Source organism: Lynx rufus, unplaced genomic scaffold, assembly GCF_022079265.1.
Source record: "Lynx rufus isolate CCGP_SWC_20201006 ecotype Redwood Valley unplaced genomic scaffold, mLynRuf1.p SCAF_14, whole genome shotgun sequence".
NCBI classification, from domain to species: Eukaryota; Metazoa; Chordata; class Mammalia; order Carnivora; family Felidae; genus Lynx; species Lynx rufus.
In genome coordinates this window covers 59926857-59951419 of record NW_025814828.1, presented here as the reverse complement: position 1 = coordinate 59951419, position 24563 = coordinate 59926857, and the positions used below count along the sequence as shown (strand labels likewise).

Below are 24563 nucleotides of genomic sequence, written 5' to 3'. Positions count from 1 at the left end.
TCTAAAACACAAAATTTTAGAAGTTTAGCTAAAGAATAAACACGATTATAAAACGAATTTCTCCACAGATTCCACATATTTCATACCTTCAGTTTTCCTCTCACTTCAACATATGTTTTTGTCAGTTAGTTTGAGGCCTATAACTATACTACACAATTTAAATAAATATAACTGCTATACAAGAGAGAAAAGATTTTTACGCCATCAAAATTTATACTTGGGTTCCAAAAATCCAAAAATATTAGAAAAAAGGTATTAGTAGTAATACATAGCACACTATGAGTTACATAATTGAGTCATTAACTGAATTAGTTTCATCTTATTGATATATCTATAGTTTAAAAGGTAAGGTACTTTATTTTTTTTATATGTAATTAATTGTCATATTGGTTTCCACACAACAACCACTGCTCATCCCAATAGGTGCCCTCCTCAATGCCTATCACTTACTTTCCACTCTCTCCCACCACCTATCAACCCTCAGCTTATTCTCAGTATTTAAGAGTCTCTTATGGTTTGCCTCCTTCCCTCTCTGTAACTTCCTATTTTCCGCCTTACCCTCTCCCCTGGTTTTCTGTTGAGTTTCTCAGGATCCACATATGAGTAAAAACATATGGTACCTGTCTTTCTCTGCCTGACTTACTTTACGTAGCACAAACACACTGCAGTTTCATCCACATTGCTACACATGGCCAGATTTCATTCTTTCTCATTGCCACGTAGTGTTCCATTGTGTATATAAACCACATCTTGATCCATTTGTCAAATTTTTTAAATTATTTTTATGTTATATAATTTTTTTAATTTTTAATTTTTCTTTTCTTTTTCTTTTTTTCTATTTTTTTCAATATATGAAGTCTATTCTCAAATTGGTTTCCATACAACACCCAGCGCTCATCCCAATAGGTGCCCTCCTCAATACCCATCACCCACCCTCCCCTCACTCCCAACCCCAAATCAACCTTCAGTTTGTTCTCAGTTTTTAAGAGTCTCTTATGCTTTGGCTCTCTTCCACTCTAACTCCTTTTTTTTTCCTTCCCCTCCCCCATGGTCTTCTGGTAAGTTTCTCAGGATCCACCTAAGAGTGAAAATATATGGTATCTATCTTTCTCTGTATGGCTTATTTCACTTAGCATAACACTCTCCACTTCCATCCACGTTGCTACAAAGGGCCGTATTTCATTCTTTCTCATTGCCACGTAGTACTCCATTGTGTATATAAACCACAATTTCTTTATCCATTCACCAGTTGATGGACATTTAGGCTCTTTCCATAATTTGGCTATTGTTGAGAGTCTGCTATAAACAATGGGGTACAAGTGCCCCTATGCATCAGTACTCTTGTATCCCTTGGGTAAATTCCTAGCAGAGCTATTGCTGGGACATAGGGTAGGTCTATTTTTAACTTTTGAGGAAACTCCACACTGTTTTGAGAGTGGATGCACCAATTTGCATTCCCATCAACAGTGCAAGAGGGTTCCCGGTTCTCCACATCCTTGCCAGCATCTATAGTCTCCTGATTTGTTCATTTTGGCCACTCTGACTGACGTGAGGTGATATCTGAGTGTGGTTTTGATTTGTATTTCCCTGATGAGGAGCCACGTTGAGCATCTTTTCATGTGCCTGTTGTCCATCTGGATGTCTTCTTTAGAGAAGTGTCTATTCATCTTTTCTGACCATTTCTTCACTGGGTTATTTGTTTTTCGGGTGTGAAGTTTGGTGAGCTCTTTATAGATTTTGGATACTAGCCCTTTGTCCGATATGTCATTTGCAAATATCTTTTCGCATTCCGTTGGTTGCCTTTTAGTTTTGTTGGTTGTTTCCTTTGCTGTGCAGAAGCTTTTTATCTTCATAAGTTCCCAGTAGTTCATTTTTGATTTTAATTCCCTTGCCTTTGGGGATGTGTCAAGTAAGAGATTGCTACGGCTGAGGTCAGAGAGGTCTTTTCCTGCTTTCTCCTCTAGGGTTTGAAGGTTTCCTGTTTCACATTCAGGTCCTTAATCCAATTTGAGTTTATTTTTTTGGATGGTGTGAGATAGTGGTCTAGTTTCAATCTTCTGCATATTGCTGTCCAGTTCTCCTAGCACCATTTGTTAAAGAGACTTTTTTCCATTGGATGTTCTTTCCTGCTTTGTCAAAGATGAGTTGGCCATACGTTTGTGGGTCTAGTTCTGGGGTTTCTATTCTATTCCATTGGTCTGTGTGTCTGTTTTTCTGCCAATACCATGCTGTCTTGATGATTACAGCTTTGTAGTAGAGGCTAAAGTCTGGGATTGTGATGCCTCCTGCTTTGGTCTTCTTCAAAATTACTTTGGCTATTCAGGGCCTTTTGTGGTTCCATATGAATTTTTGGATTGCTTGTTCAAGTTTCGAGAAGAATGCTGGTGCAATTTTGATTGGCATTGCATTGAATGTGTAGATAGCTTTGGATAGTGTTGACATTTTGACAATATTTATTCTTCCAATCCATGAGCACAGATGTCTTTCCATTTCTTTATATCTTCTTCAATTACCTTCATAAGCTTTCTATAGTTTTCAGTATACAGATCTGTTACATCTTAGGTTAGGTTTATTCCTAGGTATTTTATGCTTCTTGGTGCAATTGTGAATAGGATCAGTTTCTTTATTTGTCTTTCTGTTGCTTCATTATTAGTGTGTAAGAATGCAACTGACTTCTATACATTGATTTTGTATCCTGCAACTTTCCTGAATTCATGTATCAGTTCTAGCAGACTTTTGGTGGAGTCTATCGGATTTTCCATGTATAATATCATGTCATCTGCAAAAAGTGAAAGCTTGACTTCATCTTTGCCAAATTTGATGCCTTTGATTTCCTTTTGTTGTCTGATTGCTGATGCTAGAACTTCCAACACTATGTTAAACAACAGCGGTGAGAGTGGGCATCCCTGTCGTGTTCCTGATCTCAGGGAGAAAGCTCTCAGTTTTTCCCCATTGAGGATGATGTTAGCTGTGGGCTTTACATAAATGGCTTTTAGGATCTTTAAATATTTTCCTTCTATCCTCACTTTCTCAAGGATTTTTAATTAAGAAAGGTTGCTGAATTTTGTCAAAGGCCTTTTCTTCATAAATTGACAGGATCATATGGTTCTTATCTTTCCTTTTATTAATGTGATGTATCACGTTGATTGATTTGCGAATGTTGAACCAGCCCTGCATCCCAGGAATGAATCCCACTTGATCATGGTGAATAATTCTTTTTATATGCTGTTGAATTCGATTTGCTAGCATCTTATTGAGAATTTTTGCATCCATATTCATCAGGGATATTGGCTTGTTGTTGTATTTTCATTTTCATTTGTTGCCGTATATTTTTTAATTTCTTCTCTAATTGCCTGGCTGACTCATTCATTCTTTAGTATGGTGTTCTTTAGCCTCCATGCTTTTAGAGGTTTTCCAGACTTTTTCCTCTGGTTGATTTCACGTTTCATAGCATTGTCGTCTTAAAGTGTGCATGGTATGATCTCAATTCTTTTATACCTATTAAGGGCTGTTTTGTGACCCAGTATGTGATTTATCTTGGAGAATGTTCCATGTGCACTTGAGAAGAAAGTATATTCTGTTGCTTTGGGATGCTGAGTTCTAAATATATCTGTCAAGTCCATCTGATCCAATGTATCATTCAGGGCCCTTGTTTCTTTATTGATTCTCTGTCTAGATGATCTATCCATTTCTGTAAGTGGAGTGTTAAAGTCCCCTGCAATTACCACATCCTTATCAATAATGTTGCTTATGTTTGTGATTAAATGTTTTATATATTTGGGGGCTCCTGTATTCGGTGCATAGACATTTATAATTGTTAGCTCTTCCTGATGGATAGACCCTGTAATTATTATATAGTGCCCTTCTTCATCTCTTGTTACAGCCTTCAATTGGAAGTCTAGTTTGTCTGACATAAGTATGGCTATTCCAGCTTTCTTTTCCCTTCCAGTAGTTTCATAGACGGTTCTCCATCCCCTCACTTTCAATCTGAAGGTGGCCTCAGGTCTAAAATGAGTCTCTTGTAGACAGCAAATAGATGGGTGTTGTTTTCTTATCCATTCTGATACCCTATGTCTTTTGGTTGGCGCATTTAGTCCATTTACGTTCAGTGTTATTATAGAAAGATATGGGTTTAGAGTCATTGTGATGTCTGTAGGTTTCATGCTTGTAGTGATGTCTCTGGTACTTTGTGGTCCCTGCAACATTTCACTCACAGAATCCTCCTTAGGATCTGTTGTAGGGCTGGTTTAGTGGTGATCAATTCCTTCAGGTTTTGTTTGTTTGGGAAGACCTTTATTTCTCCTGTTCTGAATGACAGACTTGCTGGATAAAGGATTCTCGGCTGCATAATTTTTCTGTTCATCACATTGAAGATTTCCTGCCATTCCTTTCTGTGCTGCCAAGTTTCAGTAGATAGGTCTGCTATTAACCTTATGTGTCTACCTTTGTATGTTAAGGCCCGTTTATCCCTAGCTGCTTTCAGAATTCTCTCTATATCCTTGTATTTTGCAAGTTCCACTATGATATGTCATGCAGAAAATCGATTCAAGTTACGTCTGAAGGGAGTCCTCTGTGCCTCTTGGATTTCATTGCCTTTTTCCTTCCCCAGATCAGGGAAGTTCTCTGAAATGATTTGTTGAAGTACACCTTCAGCCCCTTTCTCTCTCTCTTCTTCTTCTGGTATTCCTATGATACAGATATTGTTCCATTTGATTCCAGGAATTAGTTCTCTAATTCTCCCCTCACAATCCTGGATATTTTTTTCTCTCTTTTTCTCAGCTTCCTCTTTTTCCATAATTTTATCTTCTAATTCACCTATTCTCTCCTCTGCCTCTTCAATCTGAGCTGTGGTCACCTCCATTTTATTTTGCACCTCATTTGTAGCATTTTTTAATTCATCATGACTATTCTTTAGTACCTTGATCTCTGTAGCAATAGATTCTCTGCTGTCCTCTATGCTTTTTTCAAGCCCAGTATTTAATTTCATGACTATTATTCTCAATTCTTGTTAAGTTATATTGCTTCAATTGGTCTTGATCAATTTGTTAGCTGTCACTATTTACTGAAATTTCTTTTGATCAGAATTATTCCATTTCAGAATTTTGGCTACTGTTCTGTCCCTTATGTGTTTTAAAAGTTTGTGGTGTACTCTGTATCTGCGAGCACTGCTATATTAAAGGAGGGTCATACACTGTCCAGGACCTGGCCCTTCAGGAGGTGTTTTTTGGAGATTGTTACTTGCTCTCTGTTGTTGTGACTTTGGTTATTTTATTACCGTACTCGTAGTAATATTTTGGACCCTCCATCAGGTGTGCTTTGATTTGTTGCTTGGGGTAGCCCTATCTTTTTCTAACTTTCCCATTTTCTTCCTAGTAGATTCAGTCTCTTTTCCTCCCAGGCTCTGGTATTCAAACTCCTTTGGCTTCTACACTTCTTTGTTTGAGAAATGCAGGAAGTAGGGATTCCCCCTATTTCTCCAACATATTGGCTTCTGCAACTCAAGGAAGTAGGTCAATGTGGTCAAGCCCCACGTCAGGCTCTGTGCAGACAGCTTAGAGCCTGGAGCCTGCCTCAGATTCTGTGTCTGCCTCTCTCTCTCTCTCTCTATTTTTTTTAAGGTTATCATTTCACATAAAGATAGCCCATCATCAAACAAAATGAATTATATAGTGCTCATCTGTTTGTATTTTTACTATTTGACTATATACATGCTATGCACAGTTCTAGAGGTTACAGAATGTGTTTCAAACAACTTTGAACTCATATTAAGCAAACAAGACAAGTTGGATTCAAATACTAAGGAAAAGTATTGAACTGTAAACAAGAGGTACCTGGCTGACCTTTTACCATGTTTTGTTTTTATTCTCTGTAGACTAAATTCCAGAGTATTTCCTCCCAGGGATTCAGTAGCAAAACATTTAAAAAATGGATTCTGAACAGGGTTTTGACAAATGATAGTTGTCTTAGAGGACAGGGAAGTTGAGATTTCTAGGCATGGGATGCAGAATGAAATTGTACACAGAGGCAGGATTACTAGAAAGCAATAAAATGGCACAAGAGAAAATATGTCTCAGCACACTGAAATGAGAACTAGGAGGAGATTAAAGAGGGATGCAGAAAGGTGGAATGCACTTAAGAATTTAAGTTGAGACTGAATTTCATAGGGAAAGAGAAAAAAATAGTCAAAATAACTTGAGAATGGGGATTGCTGTGGCCCAAACAGTGAGATAGGAAGAGGATTTCTCGCAACAATCTTTTGAAAACACTGGCATGAAGAACACAGAAAAGCATAAATAATCAAAGTACAACAGAGATTTTGCTTTTGATAGACAGGAAGAAAAAAGTTGGTGATACTGTAAAAGAAAAATATGAAAGGATTTACCAAAACCCCCACACAGGAAACAAATAGAACTGGATATAATACATAGTTGGCTGCAACTGTAGGAACTATAGGTGCCCTTATGATTATCCCCTTCTAACAAGACAATGGCAGTGACTACAATATTTGTAGTAGTATATCGAATATGATATCTACTACTAATAAAGATAGTGGTATAGCAACAGCTACATATTTAGTTATGTGCCAAGCCTTTTATTTAATGCTTTAAACACGTCAACTCATGTGATCTTCTTGTTACTATCATTCCCATGTTACAAATGAGGAAACAAAACTTGGGAAGTTACATCAGTAGCTCAAGGTTATAGAACTAAGTTATACAGCTAGGATTAGAACTTTATAATATCTAACTCAGAAGGCTGTGATCTACAGGCTACCTTCATCAATAGCAGTGGTGGCTAAAAGTATGTATGAAATGATATAGACAGAGACACAAATATATGACAATATAGAAATATATATATATATAGATAGATAGATAAACTAGTATCTAGACTTAAAAATAAAAGCTGATATAAACTTCATTATACATTTCATTACAGTTGTCCCAGATTATTTTGAATAAAAATGGTTATCAGATATATTTATCTAAAGTATCCTTGGTGTAAGAACTAAAAATTTAAAAATTAAGAACTAAAAATCATCATCATAAAATTAACATCATTTTATTTAAACACATTATTGATATACTTCTCATTATCTTTCTGGAATTGAACCTACATATTGGACAAATAAAATTTAGAAAAAAATTATGGTAGAGGGCAATCAAACAGTAATAATAGGATGACATGATCGAATTTCAGAATTGGTCTTATTTGTGACATTTCTCATGTTTCCAATTATAATTTTTTTGCTATTATCCCACATTAGTTACATGTTAGTAGTAAATATGACTAGTCATAATGGTGTATTTTTAAATGTAAGGGCCAAGATATAGAAGTTCTTTAGAAAAGCAATTGCCAGTGAGTATAATTTTACATCATATCTTTAAGATTTTTTTAACAAAAAGGAAAGTACTATGGAGTCATACTTTGTCTTCTTTTGTTATTCTGGTCCTGGGACCACAAAATGAGACACACTAGATTAAATTAAAGAAATACATTCAGGATTTGATTGACAATACCAGACAGGCAGAGATGACCACTGAACAATATTATACAAAAAATATTCTGGGTTTCATAGATATACTTTTTTCCCCCTTCAATGAACACTAACAGGTTTATATGGTTTGTAATAAACTTGGGAAATGTATATGCTTTTCAGTCGTTACTGAAAATCCTCAGAGTTATAGAGAAATGGAATTAATATAGTGTGATTTCAAATATAAGATTTATGGCATAGCTTTCTTACCTGAGGGAAAATGTACTTCTCCTTCTCCACATATATATAATCTCACTTTCAACCATTCTTTCACCCATCTTAACATATTGTGCCACTGTTTTTTACTCATATTATTTGCTCACATGCCTCTTTTCCATATCTGTAAAAATCCTGTGCTCATGCTTCACACTTTGACCTCTTCCAGGAAGCCTTCTCTTATCTACATATTCAAAAGGAACTTCTTATCTCATTTAAATTATAGTACAGTATCTTTTTGTGTAGTACTTCTCATATTCATCCTTATTTTATAAACTATGTGGATATATGTCTTTTTTTACCTTCTAGAAATTAAATATATTCAAGCAAGAACTGCCCCACCATCATATTGATATCATCAAAAGCCCCATGGTATGGTTCCTTTGCAAACAATATACACTTAAGTGATTATGAAATGAATGAATGAACATACTATCTCATAAGAGATATGAAAGCTCAAATAACCTAGCAGTATTAAAAAATTAAGTAAGTAAAAAGTAGGTCATTAAAATGCACTATACTGTCAAATATATGCTAATGGAAATTATCTTCCTGCTTTTCTTATATCCATAAACAAAAAATATGGTTAATAAGTTTATTTAATATTACCACTTAAAATATAATACTTAGGCGAGGAATAGTCTCAAAAAAAGCTACAAATCAATTACCTTTGCTTGCACTTTCAACATGTTCCAGTTCTTCAGGAAATTTCAGGATATCCCGGTATTTTTCCTCACAAATTTCAGCAATAAAATGCAAGAGGGTTGTTTTTTGATCTGCTGACTTAGTATCTCTGATCTGGAATAAAATAACAATATTTTGGGTAATATAAATATAGACCTTTTCTTCAACAAGTGAAATAAATGAACTCAATTTCTTATAATTAATTTAAAATTTAAAAAAAAGTTAGTTGGTAGCTCCCTAATGGGGTCTAGCAACAGTGATCTATATTTTAAAATGAACACCATATTTTAAAAGAAAGATGACCCAAAAAAGAGAAAGTTTAAATTTTAATATATACATTTTAAAAGTCTAAATTATTATGGCAAAAAATGAACTATTCTCTGAGAAAAGAGCATTAATTCAAGTACTGTTAAGTACAGTATTAGTTAATGCGTGCTTATGTTGTCAGTATTTGTTTTTGCTTTATCACAGAAATGTATTACTGAAAGCTGGATTTGTTTGTGAGCTTTTATATTTATTTGTAACCATTACGGATACAAATTAATGGAAAGTAGTAAGTAAATTTTTGTTTTCCTTTACTTGTATAGGCCATCAAAAAAGAAAAACTGAAAACTTCTTATGCTGATTTAAAATAGAACTGGAGGGGCACCTGGGTGGCTCAGTCAGTTAAGCGTCCGACTTCAGCTCAGGTCACAATCTCGCGGCCTGTGAGCTCGAGCCCCGCCTGGGGCTCTAGGCTGATGGCTCAGAGCCTGGAGCCCTCTTCCGATTCTGTGTCTCCCACTATCTCTGCCCCTCCCCCGTTCATGCTCTGTCTCTCTGTGTCTCAAAAATAAATAAGACGTTAAAAAAAATTAATAAAATAGAATCTGAGCACATAATTCTAATGACTTTTTTTTCCATTTACATATGGTATTTCTTTTTCAGAGACAACTTTAGAAAAGAGATGCTATAGTTAGAATGATAAAAATCTTTAAAATATAGGACAAAATATCTATGATGAAAATCTAAGCTTTGTCTTTAATATAACACTCATACTAGACTAAGATGCAAAAGAAATCAAGGATTTACCTACAAACAAAGGATAAATATAGAATAAAGTATAAAGTTTTCTCATTTTTATTGGATGTTTTAATTCTATAATCCTTAGATGATGGGTTTTCCTACTGATATTCATACTGATACAGGGTTTTTAGCTTTAAGGATAACTCTGTTTAGAATAAATGTATACTCTTCCCAAACAAGTTTATGAAAGGCTGTGGAAGATAGGGAATTAACAGAATAATTTAATATTTACTGTTTTAGTGACTGAGGAAAAAAAATCACATTTAAACAATCAGACCCATACTGAATCTGTTTTGTACTACAGCTTTTTATCAATTATTTATGTCGCTGTGATATGAAGAACTTAAAAGAAATACTAGTCTCAAGGCTCAAAACAAAGCCACAGGAGGCATTATGTTGACAAGTCAGGTCATGACAAGGTCATGATGATTTCTTTTAGAATTTCTGGGATTACTTTATCCCACATAGGTGAAATATTTAAAATTTTGCATTATCTTGTTGCTCCCCCTAACAATTTCAAGTACTACAAGGCTGAAATGACACAATTTAAGGACAAGCTATAAATAAGAACAAACAGCATCAAAACCTCAAGGACAACTTGTGTTAACCAAGGCGTTTACTCTAAAGGATTCAACGGGAGGCTCATTTTCCTAAAGAGAGGTCTTTACCTGGGATTATGGTGGTATATGTTTACAAAGTGCATCATTTTCAGAGTATGCTGGATATTACAAATTATAAGAAAGTTCACATTTTCTTTTCTTTTTTTTTTTTTTTTTTACAAAATACTTGAATTCCTAAACCTTAAAAACATTAGTTGCTTGGGTAAAATAGAAGGTACATCTTTCTGAAGGAAAAGAAATTGACCTATATTTTATAAACTGTGGAGACTATACAGATGCACACACACCACCACCACCACCAACAACAACAACAAAAACCTACCTAATTTGTCAGGACATCAAACTGTACAAATACATATATTAAAGTATTTTATTTTATTATTTCTTAATATTTATTTAGAAAGGCAGACAGAGCATGAGCGGGGGAGGGCCAGAGAGAGACGGAGACATAGAATCCGAAGCTGGCTCCAGCCTCCAAGCTGTCATCACAGAGCCCAACACGGGGCTCAAAACCCAGAAACCGCAAGATCATGACCTGAGCCAAAGTCAGATGCCCAACCGAGCCATCCAGGTGCCCCTATATTTAAGTATTTTAAATGCACATGGCCAATACTGGAAAGGAAAACACAAAAATAGAAAAATAGCATTGTGCTCATATGTCAATTTTATGGGTGATTTAAAAACCAGTTTTTGGCATGTATACTTATGAAAGCTTAATTTTCAGAAACAGCTTTTAATTAATAAATATTTATTCAGAATCAGGTCCATTAACTTAATTTCTGTTAAGAAATTTAGTAAAATCAATGTTTACATTCCAAAAAGATAAATGAAAGCATAACATTTTGGTTAAATAAATATCTTGGTATCTTTGTTCAAATCAGAAAGACCTGCAGGCAAAGCATGGATATGCTTAAAAAAAAACCAAAAAACCTGTAATATCCCCTTCAAAGCATGGACAAACATGGGCAAGTGCTTGTTTTGTCAAACCGAGAAATATCTTAGTTGTTATGGAGACAAATTGCTAAGTCTGTATCACAATATTTATTTTTTAAATAACTTCACACAGTCTATTTTAAGGTTTCAAACTGGCAGGGAATAATTGTGACAAATATGTATTCTTTGTAATTTTTCTCTATATGTATGACCCTTAGCCCAGCCATTTAAAAATAAATATATACTGTTAAAATAAAGGGAAACATAATTTTTACTTATTAAAGTATGTTTGCTTTTTATTACCATGTCTTCAGCCTCTCTTACTGCATCTGCACCATTCATGCATTAGGCATTGTCTCTCTCTCTCAGGACCTATTGTATTGTTCAATGTCAGCACAGAAGGCAACCAAGAACATTCACCTTCATAAGTTCTAACGGTTAATGGCATTTATCCAATAATTTGCTCTTCCAAGTACACTAGTTGGATATATACATCTCTTAGGGTAATATAATCTAATATGAATATGTGTAAAATCGCTTCCAAAATGTTTGAGTTAGTTTATTAAGAAATAAAACTGGTTTCCATTTGATATCTAGTTAACTTTAAATTATGATAATTTTACATTAACATCAAATATTCTAATAATACTTCTCCAGATTGCCCAAATCTCAGTAGTGGCGATACTGTCAACATTTCAAGGTTTGCTTCCACCAGGAGCCAAGTGCCTTTTGGCAACCCTGCCTGTGATTTCCCTGTCTCCCTCTCACCAGCCACAGTTAGGCATAAGTACAAGATAGATATGTGACTTCTCTTTATAAGGTACAAAATGATGATGGAAAAAAAATACTCACCCTGTAATCTTATGTCTTGTATATATTGCCACATAATAAAAATACAAACAGTGGTTCCAGAAATTGGAAATTGAAAGAGCTAAAAATGCTTTATAATATTTTAATAAGCTGAGTCATCAGCTAATGATAACAATAAAAGGAAGATAGAGCAATTCACTATAGTCACTGATAAAGTACCATCAGTTAATAAAGTATAGAATGATTTTAATTATAATCATATGACCAATAAATGTTCCTCATAAAGATTAATAACTAAATTTATACTAATTGTATCTACCTAATCTTTAATAGCTTTCTGAAGTGGTACATGAATATAAGATACCTATGACAGAATAGCAAATATCTATAGCAAATTTGGATAGTTTCTCTTTTTTCTTATAAAAATGAATGCTATATTATGAAACAGAGTTTGCATTTGACATGTTCCAATATATTTCAACCACTATAGGTTAGGCAGATAGCAAGATATCTGAATAACTAATTGCCATGTAAGAGATTTTTTATTTTAAATACTTTCATTCAAGCCTGAAAATCTAGTATTTGCCCTATCTTTGAAATTAGGCAGTTCTGAGCACATAGAAGCCAGCACACAGAGAGCCTAAGACAACATTTTAATCATGTACATTTGCCACACTCAATCGTTTTGTGAAAGACCCCGTCTGTAGGTAATTTTCCCCTCTTCTGAGATTTAAACCTATTTCTTCTTGCTCTGTCCTCAGTGGGAACTGAAAATAACTGGTCACTGTCATCTGTATAACCACCTCTCACAGAGTGAAATGTCCCTTCTCAATATGTCCTGTTCTTTAAACTAAACAATTTTAGTAAATTTAGCCTCTCCACACAGATCTTACTTTTCAGATGTTTTTTTTTTGAAAAGGTAAGAATCCACTCAAAGTTCTCATTACAAAGTCTCCCCTCTTCTACTAGAAAAGCCTAAAAAACTTCTTTGTTTTGCATACAAGGCTCTTTGAGAGCTGTCCCTTGCCTACCTTTCTAATATGTCCTCTGCTGCTTTTTGAGGCATGCCCATCTCTTTGTTCTGATTACAAATGCATGAACATACCATTTGACGTCATACCATTATGCTTTTCCACATATTGTTCTCTCTAGATGCCCCCTCCTTCTCCCTTCTTTTTTATGGCAGGTGAATACCTACTCGTATTTCAAGACTATTCAACTATCAACTTCTGTTTGAAGACTTTTCTATCTTAGGAATAATTAATGCCTTTTTTTTGAGCCATTTTCCTTCACTATAAACATTTTAACACAGTAGGTTTTTTTTCCCAATCAATATGAGCTCTTTCAAGGTTAGAGACCCTCCCTGTTTTCTTAATTTTTATCCAAAGTACCTAGGAGAATGCTAAAGCATACTAGGTAGGCAATATACGTTTCTGAATGAAGATTTTTCCCCACATAAGTTCTCACTTGTGTGGGTTATAAGAGTAATACTTCTAAATTAAACTCTATTCGTGTGTGTGTGTGTGTATGTGTGTGTGTGTGTGTGTGTGTGTGTGTGTACACACACACCCATACATATACAGAAAGGTTGATTACAAAGCCCAGACTTTTCCAGGACATCATATTTGTTGAGAGTTAGGTGGGAGTGAGTGCCAGAATAAAGTTATCTTGTGTCTCTTAGGAATGGAGCATCATGTGGTTGTAAGGGTAAGCAAGTTAGAAGCAAAGCACATATAAATGTAGAAGTACACCCAGTGATCCACTGTGGGCTATGGATTATGCTGAACAATAAAGATCAGAGACAAATGATGCATGGTACCTTTGAAGTCTCAGGGAGCTCAGAACTTTGGAAAAAACACAAAATTGTACAGAAAAGAGAAGATATAGGAGAGTAACTTGGTGGCAAATATTAAGGACTGCTAAAAGTAAAATAACTAGGATATACGTAAAAAAGGTGAAGAAAACAAATTCAACACACATTGTGAAGACAAACAGGATTAAGTCAGTGAAAAAGAATATTTGGAATGAGGGAAAGAGAAAAATCAAGTTTTAAACTCTGGTGATTAGGGGCGCCTGGGTGGCGCAGTCGGTTAAACGTCCGACTTCAGCCAGGTCACGATCTCGCGGTCCGAGAGTTCGAGCCCCGCGTCGGGCTCTGGGCTGATGGCTCAGAGCCTGGAGCCTGTTTCCGATTCTGTGTCTCCCTCTCTCTCTGCCCCTCCCCCGTTCATGCTCTGTCTGTCTCTCTCTGTCCCAAAAATAAATAAACGTTGAAAGAAAAAAAAATTTTTAAACTCTGGTGATTAAATTAATGAGTGATCATGTTGGTGGCAAAGAAAGTGATGACTCTCAAATGGGCTCTCTTTAGGAAGGAGGTGGTAGCTCATCTTTTATACGTAAGTGGTAACTATGTAGAGATAATGTATGAGAAGGTAGAATGGCATTCCACTTTCTCTGCTTCATTTTATCCTATATGATTCAACCTATGCATGCTTCTTGAAAATGAATATGAGCATGCTACTCTCTTCCTTCAATGAATCCAATAGTTCTTTACAACTTATATAATAAAGTTCAAATTTCTTTTTTATTAAATTTTTTTTTTCAACGTTTATTTATTTTTTTTGGGACAGAGAGAGACACACAGCATGAACGGGGGAGGGGCAGAGAGAGAGGGAGACACAGAATCGGAAACAGGCTCCAGGCTCCGAGCCATCAGCCCAGAGCCCGACGCGGGGCTCGAACTCACGGACCGCGAGATCGTGACCTGGCTGAAGTCGGACGCTTAACTGACTGCGCCACCCAGGCGCCCCTAAAGTTCAAATTTCTAATCAGAATAGTTACTGAGCACAGACTTTGGATTCAGACAGAAATGGGTTTGAATCTTGACACTACCATTCACTAGCTGTATGACCTTGGGGAAGTTACTTAGACATTTTATGTCTCAGCTTTTTTGTCTATAAAATAGGCATTAGATAAGTACGTATGATCAAAGAATTACAGAGTTGATTAAAATAATGTATTATCATGACCATGATCATTATCCAGATTAAAAGTGAGGAGAGCCTACTTTAGCTTTTCATCTTCACAAAGAGTAAGTTATTACCACAACCTGAAAGGCCCTCAGTGATCCGGCCCCATTACCACAGTGATTGTGTCTCTAGCTATTATCTGTTAGTACCCCCTTCAACCATGCTTGCTTCCTACCTCTTTGAAATCACCACACGTGTCTTACTCAGAGCCTTTGCTAGTGCTTTCTGAGTGGAAGCTTTCACTTTTACTTTTAGCATGGCTAGCTCCTTCCCTTCTTTTAAGACCTATACTCAAAAGTTACTTTCTCATTCTAAACAAAAACTTGCAATCCACTCTCCCTTACTTCCTCTTACGTCCTCCCACCTTTACTTTTCTCCATAGCACTGATCTCAAATATATTATATTTTCTATTTACTTATTTAGTCTCAAATATACCATATACTCCATTTACTTATTTACTCATTCTTATTGCTCTCCACTAGAACATCATCTACACAAGTACGGGGATTTGTTGATCTGCTCTGTTCACATTTACATACATACCATCTAGAACAATAGCTCACACATAATAGGCACTTAATACATATTTGTTGAATTATGAATGGGTGAAGATTTCTATCCATTTGCTTCAGTTATTCATGACCTTAGTTCTTCAGGACCTTAGATGTTCTTCTTCTTTCATCAAATGGTAGTATGATCATTTAAGGGTAAAAGGAAACAACATCTGTTACTCATCTATCAGGTGCCTATGGGCCAGAGACATTGAGAAGTGCTTTATATGCATCACCTTTGTGTGTGTAGTCAATTTAAATATTTACTGTGACTTAGAAGACAGCAGCAGAGTAGGAGGATGCTAGGCTTGCCTCATCTCATGAATGGAACAAGATAACTATCAAACCATCCTAAATACCCCAGGAATTGACCTGAGGATTGAGAGAACAAACTCCACAACTAAAAGCAGAGAAGAAGTCACATCAAAGGAGGTAGGAGGTGCAGAGACTCAGTTCTCAGGAGAGAAACAGAGCGTAGCCACTGCAGTGAGAAGAGAGAGCCATGGTGACAGAAAGGACCAAAGACAGACTAACATATAGGTTAACTCACGGGGAAAACAAATCCGCATAGCAACTGGATTGGAAAATGAGAGGCACTGAGTTTCATAACTTCTGGCAAAAAGAAGGATTTAAAGCCTGGAATTTTAAAGGTCAGTGGGCTTCACTGGGATAGAGCTGAGAGGGCACTGAGCTGCTTTTGGAGGGAGGGCAGGCAAACAACCAGTGGGCACAGAGCAGGGAAACAGTGATCTGAAGAGTGCCTGAGGATCAAGGTACAGAGGTGATTTGCTTATCTCAGAGATCCATCCTGGAGAGACCCCTCCAGGAACAAGGAACCAGAAAGTGCCATTTCTCTCCCTTGCCCCACAGCATAAGTACAGAGCCCTCTGTGAGGACGAGCACAGCACCAACACTCTCTCTGTAACTTGCTTACACCAAGCCTTACCTTACACCACCCCCCTGACTGCACTCCAGTAGAACTGCCTTTATCTTTTTTTTAGAAATTCATTTATTCTTTTTTTAAATATAAAATTTATTGTCAAATTGGTTTCCATACAAGACCCACTGCTCATTCCAACAGGTGCCCTCCTCAATACCCATCACCCACCCACCTCTCCCTCCCAAACCCCATCAACCCTCAGTTTGTTCTCATGTTTTAAGAGTCTCTTATGGTTTGGCTCCTTCCCCTCTAACTTTTGTGTTGTTGTTGTTTTTTACTTCCCCTCCCCCATGGTCTTCTGTTAAATTTCTCGGGATCCACATATGAAAAAACATATGGTATCTGTCTTTCTCTGTATGACTTATTTCAATTAGCATAACAATCTCCAGTTCCATCCACGTGGCTACAAAAGGCCTGATTTCATCCTTTCTCATTGCCATGTAGTGTTCCATTGCATATATAAACTACAATTTCTTTATCTATTTGCCAGTTGATGGACATTTACGCTCTTTCCATAATTTGGTTATTATTGAAAGTACTGCTATAAATAAGGGGGTACAAGTGCCCCTATGCATCAGCACTCCTCTATCCCTTGGGTAAATTCCTAGCAGTGCTATTGCTGGATCATAGGGTAGATCTATTTTTCATTTTTTGAGGAACCTCCACACTGTTTTCCAGAGTGGCTGCACCAGTTTGCATTCCCACCAACAGTGCAAGACGGTTCCTGTTTCTCCACATCCTCGCCAGCATCTATAGTCTCCTGATTTGCTCATTTTAGCCAATCTGACTGGCGTGAGGTGATATCTGAGTGTGGTTTTGATTTGTATTTCCCTGATGAGGAGCGATGTTGAGCATGTTTTCATGTGCTTGTCGGCCATATGGATGTCTTCTTTAGAGAAGTGTCTATTCATCTTTTCTGCCCATTTCTTCACTGGATTATTTGATTTTTAGGCGTGGAGTTTGGTGAGCTCTTTATGGATTCTGGATACTAGCCCTTTGTCCGATATGTCATTTGCAAATATCTTTTCCCACTCCGTTGGTTGCCTTTTAGTTTTGTTGATTGTTTCCTTTGCAGTGCAGAAGCATTTTATCTTCATGAAATCCAAATAGTTCATTTTTGCTTTTAATTCCCTTGCCTTTCGGGATGTGTCAAGTAAGAAATTACTACGGCTGAGGTCAGAGAGGTCTTTTCCTGCTTTTTCCTCTAGGGTTTGGAAGGTTTCCTGTCTCACATTCAGGTCCTTTTTCCATTTTGAGTTTATTTTTGTGAATGGTGTGAGAAAGTGGTCTAGTTTCAACGTTCTGCATGTTGCTGTCCGTTGTCCCAGCACCATTTGTTAAAGAGACTGTCTTTTTTCCATTGGATGTTCTTTCCTGCTTTGTCAAAGATGAGTTGGCCATACGTTTGTGGGTCTAGTGCTGGGGTTTCTATTCTATTCCATTGGTCTATGTGTCTGTTTTTGTGCCAATACCATGCTGTCTTGATGATGACAGCTTTGTAGTAGAGGCTAAAGTCTGGGATTGTGATGCCTCCTGCTTTGGTCTTCTTCAAAATTACTTTGGCTATTCGGGGCCTTTTGTGGTTCCATACAAATTTTAGGATTGCTTGTTTTAGCTTTGAGAAGAATGCTGGTGCAATTTTGATTGGGATTGCATTGAATGTGTAGACAGGTTTGGGTAGTATTGACATTTTGACAATATTTATTCTTCCAATCCATGAGCAGGGAATGTTTTTCCATTTCTTTATATCTTCTTCAATTTCCTTCATAAGCTTTCTATACTTTTCAGCATACACATCTTTTACATCTTTGGTTAGGTTTATTCCTAGGTATTTTATTATCCTTGGTGCAATTGTGAATGAGATCAGTGTCTTTATTTGTCTTTCTGTTGCTTCATTATTAGTGAATAAGAATGCAACTGATTTATGTACATTGATTTTTTATCCTGCGACTTTGTTGAATTCGTGCATCAGTTCTAGCAGATTTTTGGTGGAGTCTATCAGGTTTTCCATGTATAATATCAACTCATCTGCAAAAAGTGAAAGCTTGACTTCATCGTTGCCAATTTTGATGCCTTTGATTTCCTTTTCTTGTCTGATTGCTGATGCTAGACCTTCCAACACTATGTGAAACAACAGTGGTGAGAGTGGACATCCCTGTCATGTTCCTGATGTCAGGGAGAAAGCTCTCAGTTTTTTGCCATTGAAAATAATATTAGCTGTGGGCTTTTCATAAAAGGCTTTAATGATGTTTCTGTGTGTTCCTCCCATCCGGCCTTTCTGGAGAGGTTTTATTCAGAAAGGATGCTGAATTTTGTCAAATGCATTTTCTGCATCGATTGACAGGATCTTATGGTTCTTACCTTTACATTTATTAATGTGATGTATTACATTGAATGATTTGTGAATGTTGAACCAGCCCAGCAGCCCAGGAATGAATCCCACTTGATCATAGTGAATAATTCTTTTTATATGCTGTTGAATTGGATTTGCTAGTATCTTGTTGAGAATTTTTGCATCCATATTCATCAGGGATATTGGCCTGTAGTTCTCTTTTTTTTTCTGGGTCTCACCCTGGTTTGGGAATCACAGGAATGCTGGCTTGAGAAGGATAGGTATTATCTATGCTTTAAACGTCTGGTAGAATTCCTCAGGGAAGCCATCTGGTCCTGGATTCTTATTTGTTGGGAGATTTTTGATAACTGATTCAATTTCCTCGCTGGTTATGGGTCTGTTCAAATTTTCTATTTCTTTCTGTTTGAGTTTTGGAAGTGTGGCGTGCTTATTCCACGTTGTCCAGTTGTTTGGCATATAATTTTTCATAGTATTCCCTGAGAATTGCTTGTATTTCTGATGGATTGGTTTTAATAATTCCATTTTTACTCATGATTTTATCTATTTGGGTCATCTCCCTTTTCTTCTTGAGAAGCCTCGGCTAGAGGTTTGTCAATTTTGTTTATTTTTTCAAAAAACCAACTCTTGGTTTCATTGATCTGCTCTACAGTATTTTGGATTCTATATTGTTTATTTCTGCTCTGATCTTTATTATTTCTCTTCTTCTGCTGGGTTTTGGGTGCGTTTGCTGTTCTGCTTCTATTTCCTTTAGGTGTCCTGTTAGATTTTTTATATGGGATTTTTCTTGTTTCTTGAGATAGGCCTGCATTGCAATGTATTTTCCCCTCCGACTGCCTTTGCTGCATCCCGAAGCATTTGGATTGTTGTATTTTCATTTTCATTTGTTGCCATATATTTTTAAATTTCTTCTCTAATTTCCTGGTTGACCCATTCATTCTAGGGTCATTCTAGTAGGGTGTTCTTTAACCTCCATGCTTTTGGAGGTTTTCCAGACTTTTTCCTGTGGTTGATTTCACGTTTCATAGCATTGTGGTCTGAAAATGTTCATGGTATGATCTCAATTCTTTTATACCTATTAAGGGCTGTTTTGTGACCCAGTATGTGATCTATCTTGGAGAATGTTCCATGTGCACTCAAGAAGAAAGTATATTCTGTTGCTTTGGGATGCAGAGTTCTAAATATATCTGTCAAGTCCATCTGATCCAATGTATCATTCAGGGCCCTTGTTTCTTTTTGATCCTGTGTCTAGATCATCTATCCATTGTTGTAACTGGAGTATTAAAGTCCCCTGCCATGACCCCATTCTTATCAATAAGGTTGCTTATGTTTATGACTAATTGATTTATATACTTGGGGGCTCTCGTATTCGGCGCATAGACATTTATAATTGTTAGCTATTCTTGATGGATAGACCCTGTAATTATTATATGATGCCCTTCTTCATCTCTTGTTACAGCCTTTAATTGAAAGTCTAGTTTGTCTGATATAAGTATGGTTACTCCAGCTTTCTTTTGGTTTCCAGTAGCATTATAGATAGTTCTCCATCCCCTCACTTTCAATCTGAAGGTGGCCTCAGGTCTAAAATGAGTCTCTTGTAGACAGCAAATAGATGGGTGTTGTTTTCTTATCCATTCTGATACCCTATGTCTTTTGGTTGGCGCATTTAGTCCATTTACGTTCAGTGTTATTATAGAAAGATATGGGTTTAGAGTCATTGTGATGTCTGTAGGTTTCATGCTTGTAGTGATGTCTCTGGTACTTTGTGGTCCCTGCAACATTTCACTCACAGAATCCTCCTTAGGATCTGTTGTAGGGCTGGTTTAGTGGTGATCAATTCCTTCAGGTTTTGTTTGTTTGGGAAGACCTTTATTTCTCCTGTTCTGAATGACAGACTTGCTGGATAAAGGATTCTCGGCTGCATAATTTTTCTGTTCATCACATTGAAGATTTCCTGCCATTCCTTTCTGTGCTGCCAAGTTTCAGTAGATAGGTCTGCTATTAACCTTATGTGTCTACCTTTGTATGTTAAGGCCGTTTATCCCTAGCTGCTTTCAGAATTCTCTCTATATCCTTGTATTTTGCAAGTTCCACTATGATATGTCATGCAGAAAATCGATTCAAGTTATGTCTGAAGACAGTCCTCTGTGCCTCTTGGATTTAGATGCCTTTTTCCTTCCCCAGGTCAGGTAAGTTCTCAGCAGTAATTTTTCAAGTACACCTTCAGCCCCTTTCTCTCTCTCTCTTCCTCTTCAGCAATTCCTATGATACAGATATTGTTCCATTTGATTCCATCTATTAGTTCTCTAATTCTCCCCTCACAATCCTGGATATTTTTTTCTCTCTTTTTCTCAGCTTCCTCTTTTTCCATAATTTTATCTTCTAATTCACCTATTCTCCCCTCTGCCTCTTCAATCTGTGCCGTGGCCGCCTACATTTTATTTTGCACCTCACTGATAGCATTTTTTAGCTCCTCATGACTATTTCTTACTCCCTTGATCTCTGTAGCAATATATTCTCTTCTGTCCTCTATGCTTTTCTCAAGCCCAGCGATTAATTTTATGACTATTATTCTAAATTCTTGTTCTGTTATATTGTTTAATCTTTTTTGATCAATTTGTTAGCTGTCGCTACTTCATGGAATTTCTTTTGAGGAGAATTCTTCTGTTTCATCATTTTCGACAGTCCTGGGGTGGCTCCAAACTTCAGGGCACTTCCCCTGTGCTGTCTGGAGTAACTTGTGTTGGTGGGCGGGTTCACAGTCAGACCCGATGTCTGCCCCAACCCACCACTGGGGCCACAGTCAGACTGGTGTGTTCCTTATCTTCCCCTCTCCCAGGGGCCGGACTCACTGTGGAGTGGTGTGGCCCCTCTGTGGGCTACTTGTACACTGCCAGGCTGTGGTGTTGCTTTTATTGGATCTGGCATATTAGCCGGGGTGGATCTGCAAGGTGTACAGGGGCGGGAGGGGCAGGCTTAGCTTCCTTTGCTGTAGGTGGTCCCCTGCAGGAGGGGCCCTGCAGCACCAGGAGGGAGACAGACCAGTCAAAGGGATGGATTCACAGAAGCACACAATTGGGTGTTTGCATGGTGCAAGCAAGTTCGGTGACAGGAACTGGTTCCCTTAGGGATTTTGGCTGGGGGATGGGAGAGGGATATGGTGCTTGCCAGCGCCTTTGTTCCCCGCCAAGTTGAGCTTTGTCTTCCAGGGCTCAGAAACTCTCCCTCCCGCTGTCTTCTTGCTCTCCCCACTGAGAGCAGAGCTGTTGACTTTTAACATTCCAGATGTTCAGTCCTGCTGGCTGTCAGAACTCGCACAGTCCGGCCCCTCCACTTTTGTAAGCAGACTGTGGGGCTCTGCCTTGCAGGGCGGGCTGCCCCTCCACCACCCTGGGCTCCCTCCTGCCAGTCCATGTAGCATACCCCGCCTCTCCACCCTTCCTACCTTCTTCAGTGGGTCTCTTGTCTACACTTGGCTCCGGAGAGTCTGTTCTGCTAGTGTTTTGGTGGTTTTGTGGGTTATTTATGCAGATGTGGGTGGAATCTAAGTGATCAGAAGGATGAGGTGAGCCCACCATCCTCCTACACTGCCATCTTCCCCTCGCTCATTTAGAACTGCCTTTATCAACCATGCTTGCCTCAGTCCCCTCTTGGTGGGTCCCCTGCCCCAGAAGTCCAGCTCAAACCCCTACTCACAGAGCATCTCCTGACTCAGGAGTTCTATGGAGCCTCAGTTCTCACATTGGTGTCTACAGGTTTAATTTCACAAGGAGACCAGAACGTGCCTATATTTAACTGCACCACATTCAGGCCAGGGACCAAACACTACCCACAACAGGCAAAGAGAGCCTCTGCAGACCACAGGCCTGAAGGATAAAGCAGCAAGTACAAAACAGTGGAGCACACACAGTGCACACCAGAGACACTCCCAGACGTTCCAGGCCCTGGGGAATATGGGACAATAAACTGCAGGGCACTATAGGACCTCTTCTTTATAAGGCCACTACCCTCAACAACAGGAGACAGAGCTGACATTCCTAACATACAGAAAAAAGCACAGAGACTGAAACAAAATGAGAAGACAGAGGAATTTATCCCAGATGAAAGAACAAGAAAAAGGTCATGGCCAGAGATCTAAGTAAAACAGATATAAGTACCATGCCTGATAGAGTATTTAAAGCAATGATAATAAGGATATTCTTGCTGGACTGAGAGGAAATCAGTGAGACCCTTAACATAGAGATAAGATAAAACATAATCAGAGATTAAGTGTGCAATAAATGAGATTAGAAATACTATTGATGCAGAGTGCCTTAGTGGCTCACTCAGTTATGTGTCTGACTCTTGATTTTGGCTCAGGTCACCATCTCACAGTCATGGGATTGAACTCTATGTAAGGCCCCGTGCTAGGCATGTAGCCAGCTTGAGATTCTCTCCTTCCCTCTCTCTATGCCCCTCCCCACATGCAGTCACTCTAGATAGATAGATAGATAGATAGGAAGGAAGGAAGGAAGGAAGGAAGGAAGGAAGGAAGGAACACCCTGCATGCAATGAATAGCAGGCTGGAAGAAGCAGAAGAACAAATTAATGATACACCAGACAGAGTAATGAAAAGTAATCAAGATGAAAAAAAGTGAGAAAAAAGAATTATGCAAAATGAGAACAGACTTAGGGCACTCAGTGACTCCATCAAACATAATAACATTTGTATTATAGGAGTCCCAGAAGAAGAAGAGAAGAGAAAAGGGGGTAGAATTTTTATTTGAAGAAATAGCTGAAAACTTCCTAATTTGGGAAAGGAAACAAATATCCAGATCCAGGAGGCACAAAAAGCCCCACCAAAACCAACAAAAGCAGAGCCACACCAACATATATGGTAATTAAATAGGCAAACTATAGTGATATGGAAAAAAAAATGTTTGTCTTTTAATGCAGTTAGTTAACATAATGTTATATTAGTTTCAGGAATACAATTTAGCAATTCAACAGTTCTATACATCACATGATACACATCAGAAGTGCACTCCTTAATCCCTATCACCTATTTAACCCATACCCCCACCCACCTCCTCTCTGGTAACCAACAATCTGTTGTCTATAAGAGTGTGGGGGTGTATGGATGGTTCTGTTGGTTAAGGTCTGACTCTTGATTCCAGCTGAGGTCATGACCTCATGGTTCCTGAGACCAAGCCCCAAGATGGGCTCTGCACTGTCAGTGCAGAGTTTGCTTGGGATTCTCTCTCTCTCTCTCTCTCAATAAATAAATAAACTTTAAAAAAAAGAGAGTATATATCTTGGTTTGTCTGTTTTTCCCTTTGCTCATTTGTTTTCTTTAATTCTGCAAATGAGTTAAATCATATGATGTTTCTCTTTCTGATTTATTTCGATTGGCATTCTACTCTCTAGTTCCATCTATGTCTTTGCAATTCACAAGATTTCATTCCTTTTTTATTGCTGAATAATATGCCATTATATACACACACATACACCACATCTTCTTTATCTATTCATCAATTGATGAATAGCCATATTTTGGCTATTGTAATTAATGCTGCAATAAACATAGAGGTTGCATGTATCCCTTTTGAACTAAAATTTTTGTATTTTTTAAGTAAATACCCAGTTGTGCAATAACTGGATCATAGGGTAGTTTTATTTTTAATTTTTTAAAATTTTTTTTTTCAACGTTTGTTTATTTTTGGGACAGAGAGAGACAGAGCATGAACGGGGGAGGGGCAGAGAGAGAGGGAGACACAGAATTGGAAACAGGCTCCAGGCTCCGAGCCATCAGCCCAGAGCCTGACGCGGGGCTCGAACTCACGGACCG

At 37.6% G+C, this 24563-nt stretch overlaps 1 protein-coding gene across 2 annotated transcripts in view; it reads right to left on the bottom strand.

The window, feature by feature from the left end:
• Positions 1-24563, bottom strand: part of DIAPH2 (diaphanous related formin 2) — a 1004420-nt gene that overhangs the window by 480784 nt on the left and 499073 nt on the right. For both annotated transcript variants that reach the window (XM_047076289.1, XM_047076288.1), the window contains exon 22: positions 8422-8551. In XM_047076289.1, the coding sequence (XP_046932245.1) occupies positions 8422-8551 (130 nt within the window). The remainder of the gene's footprint in view (positions 1-8421; positions 8552-24563) is intronic.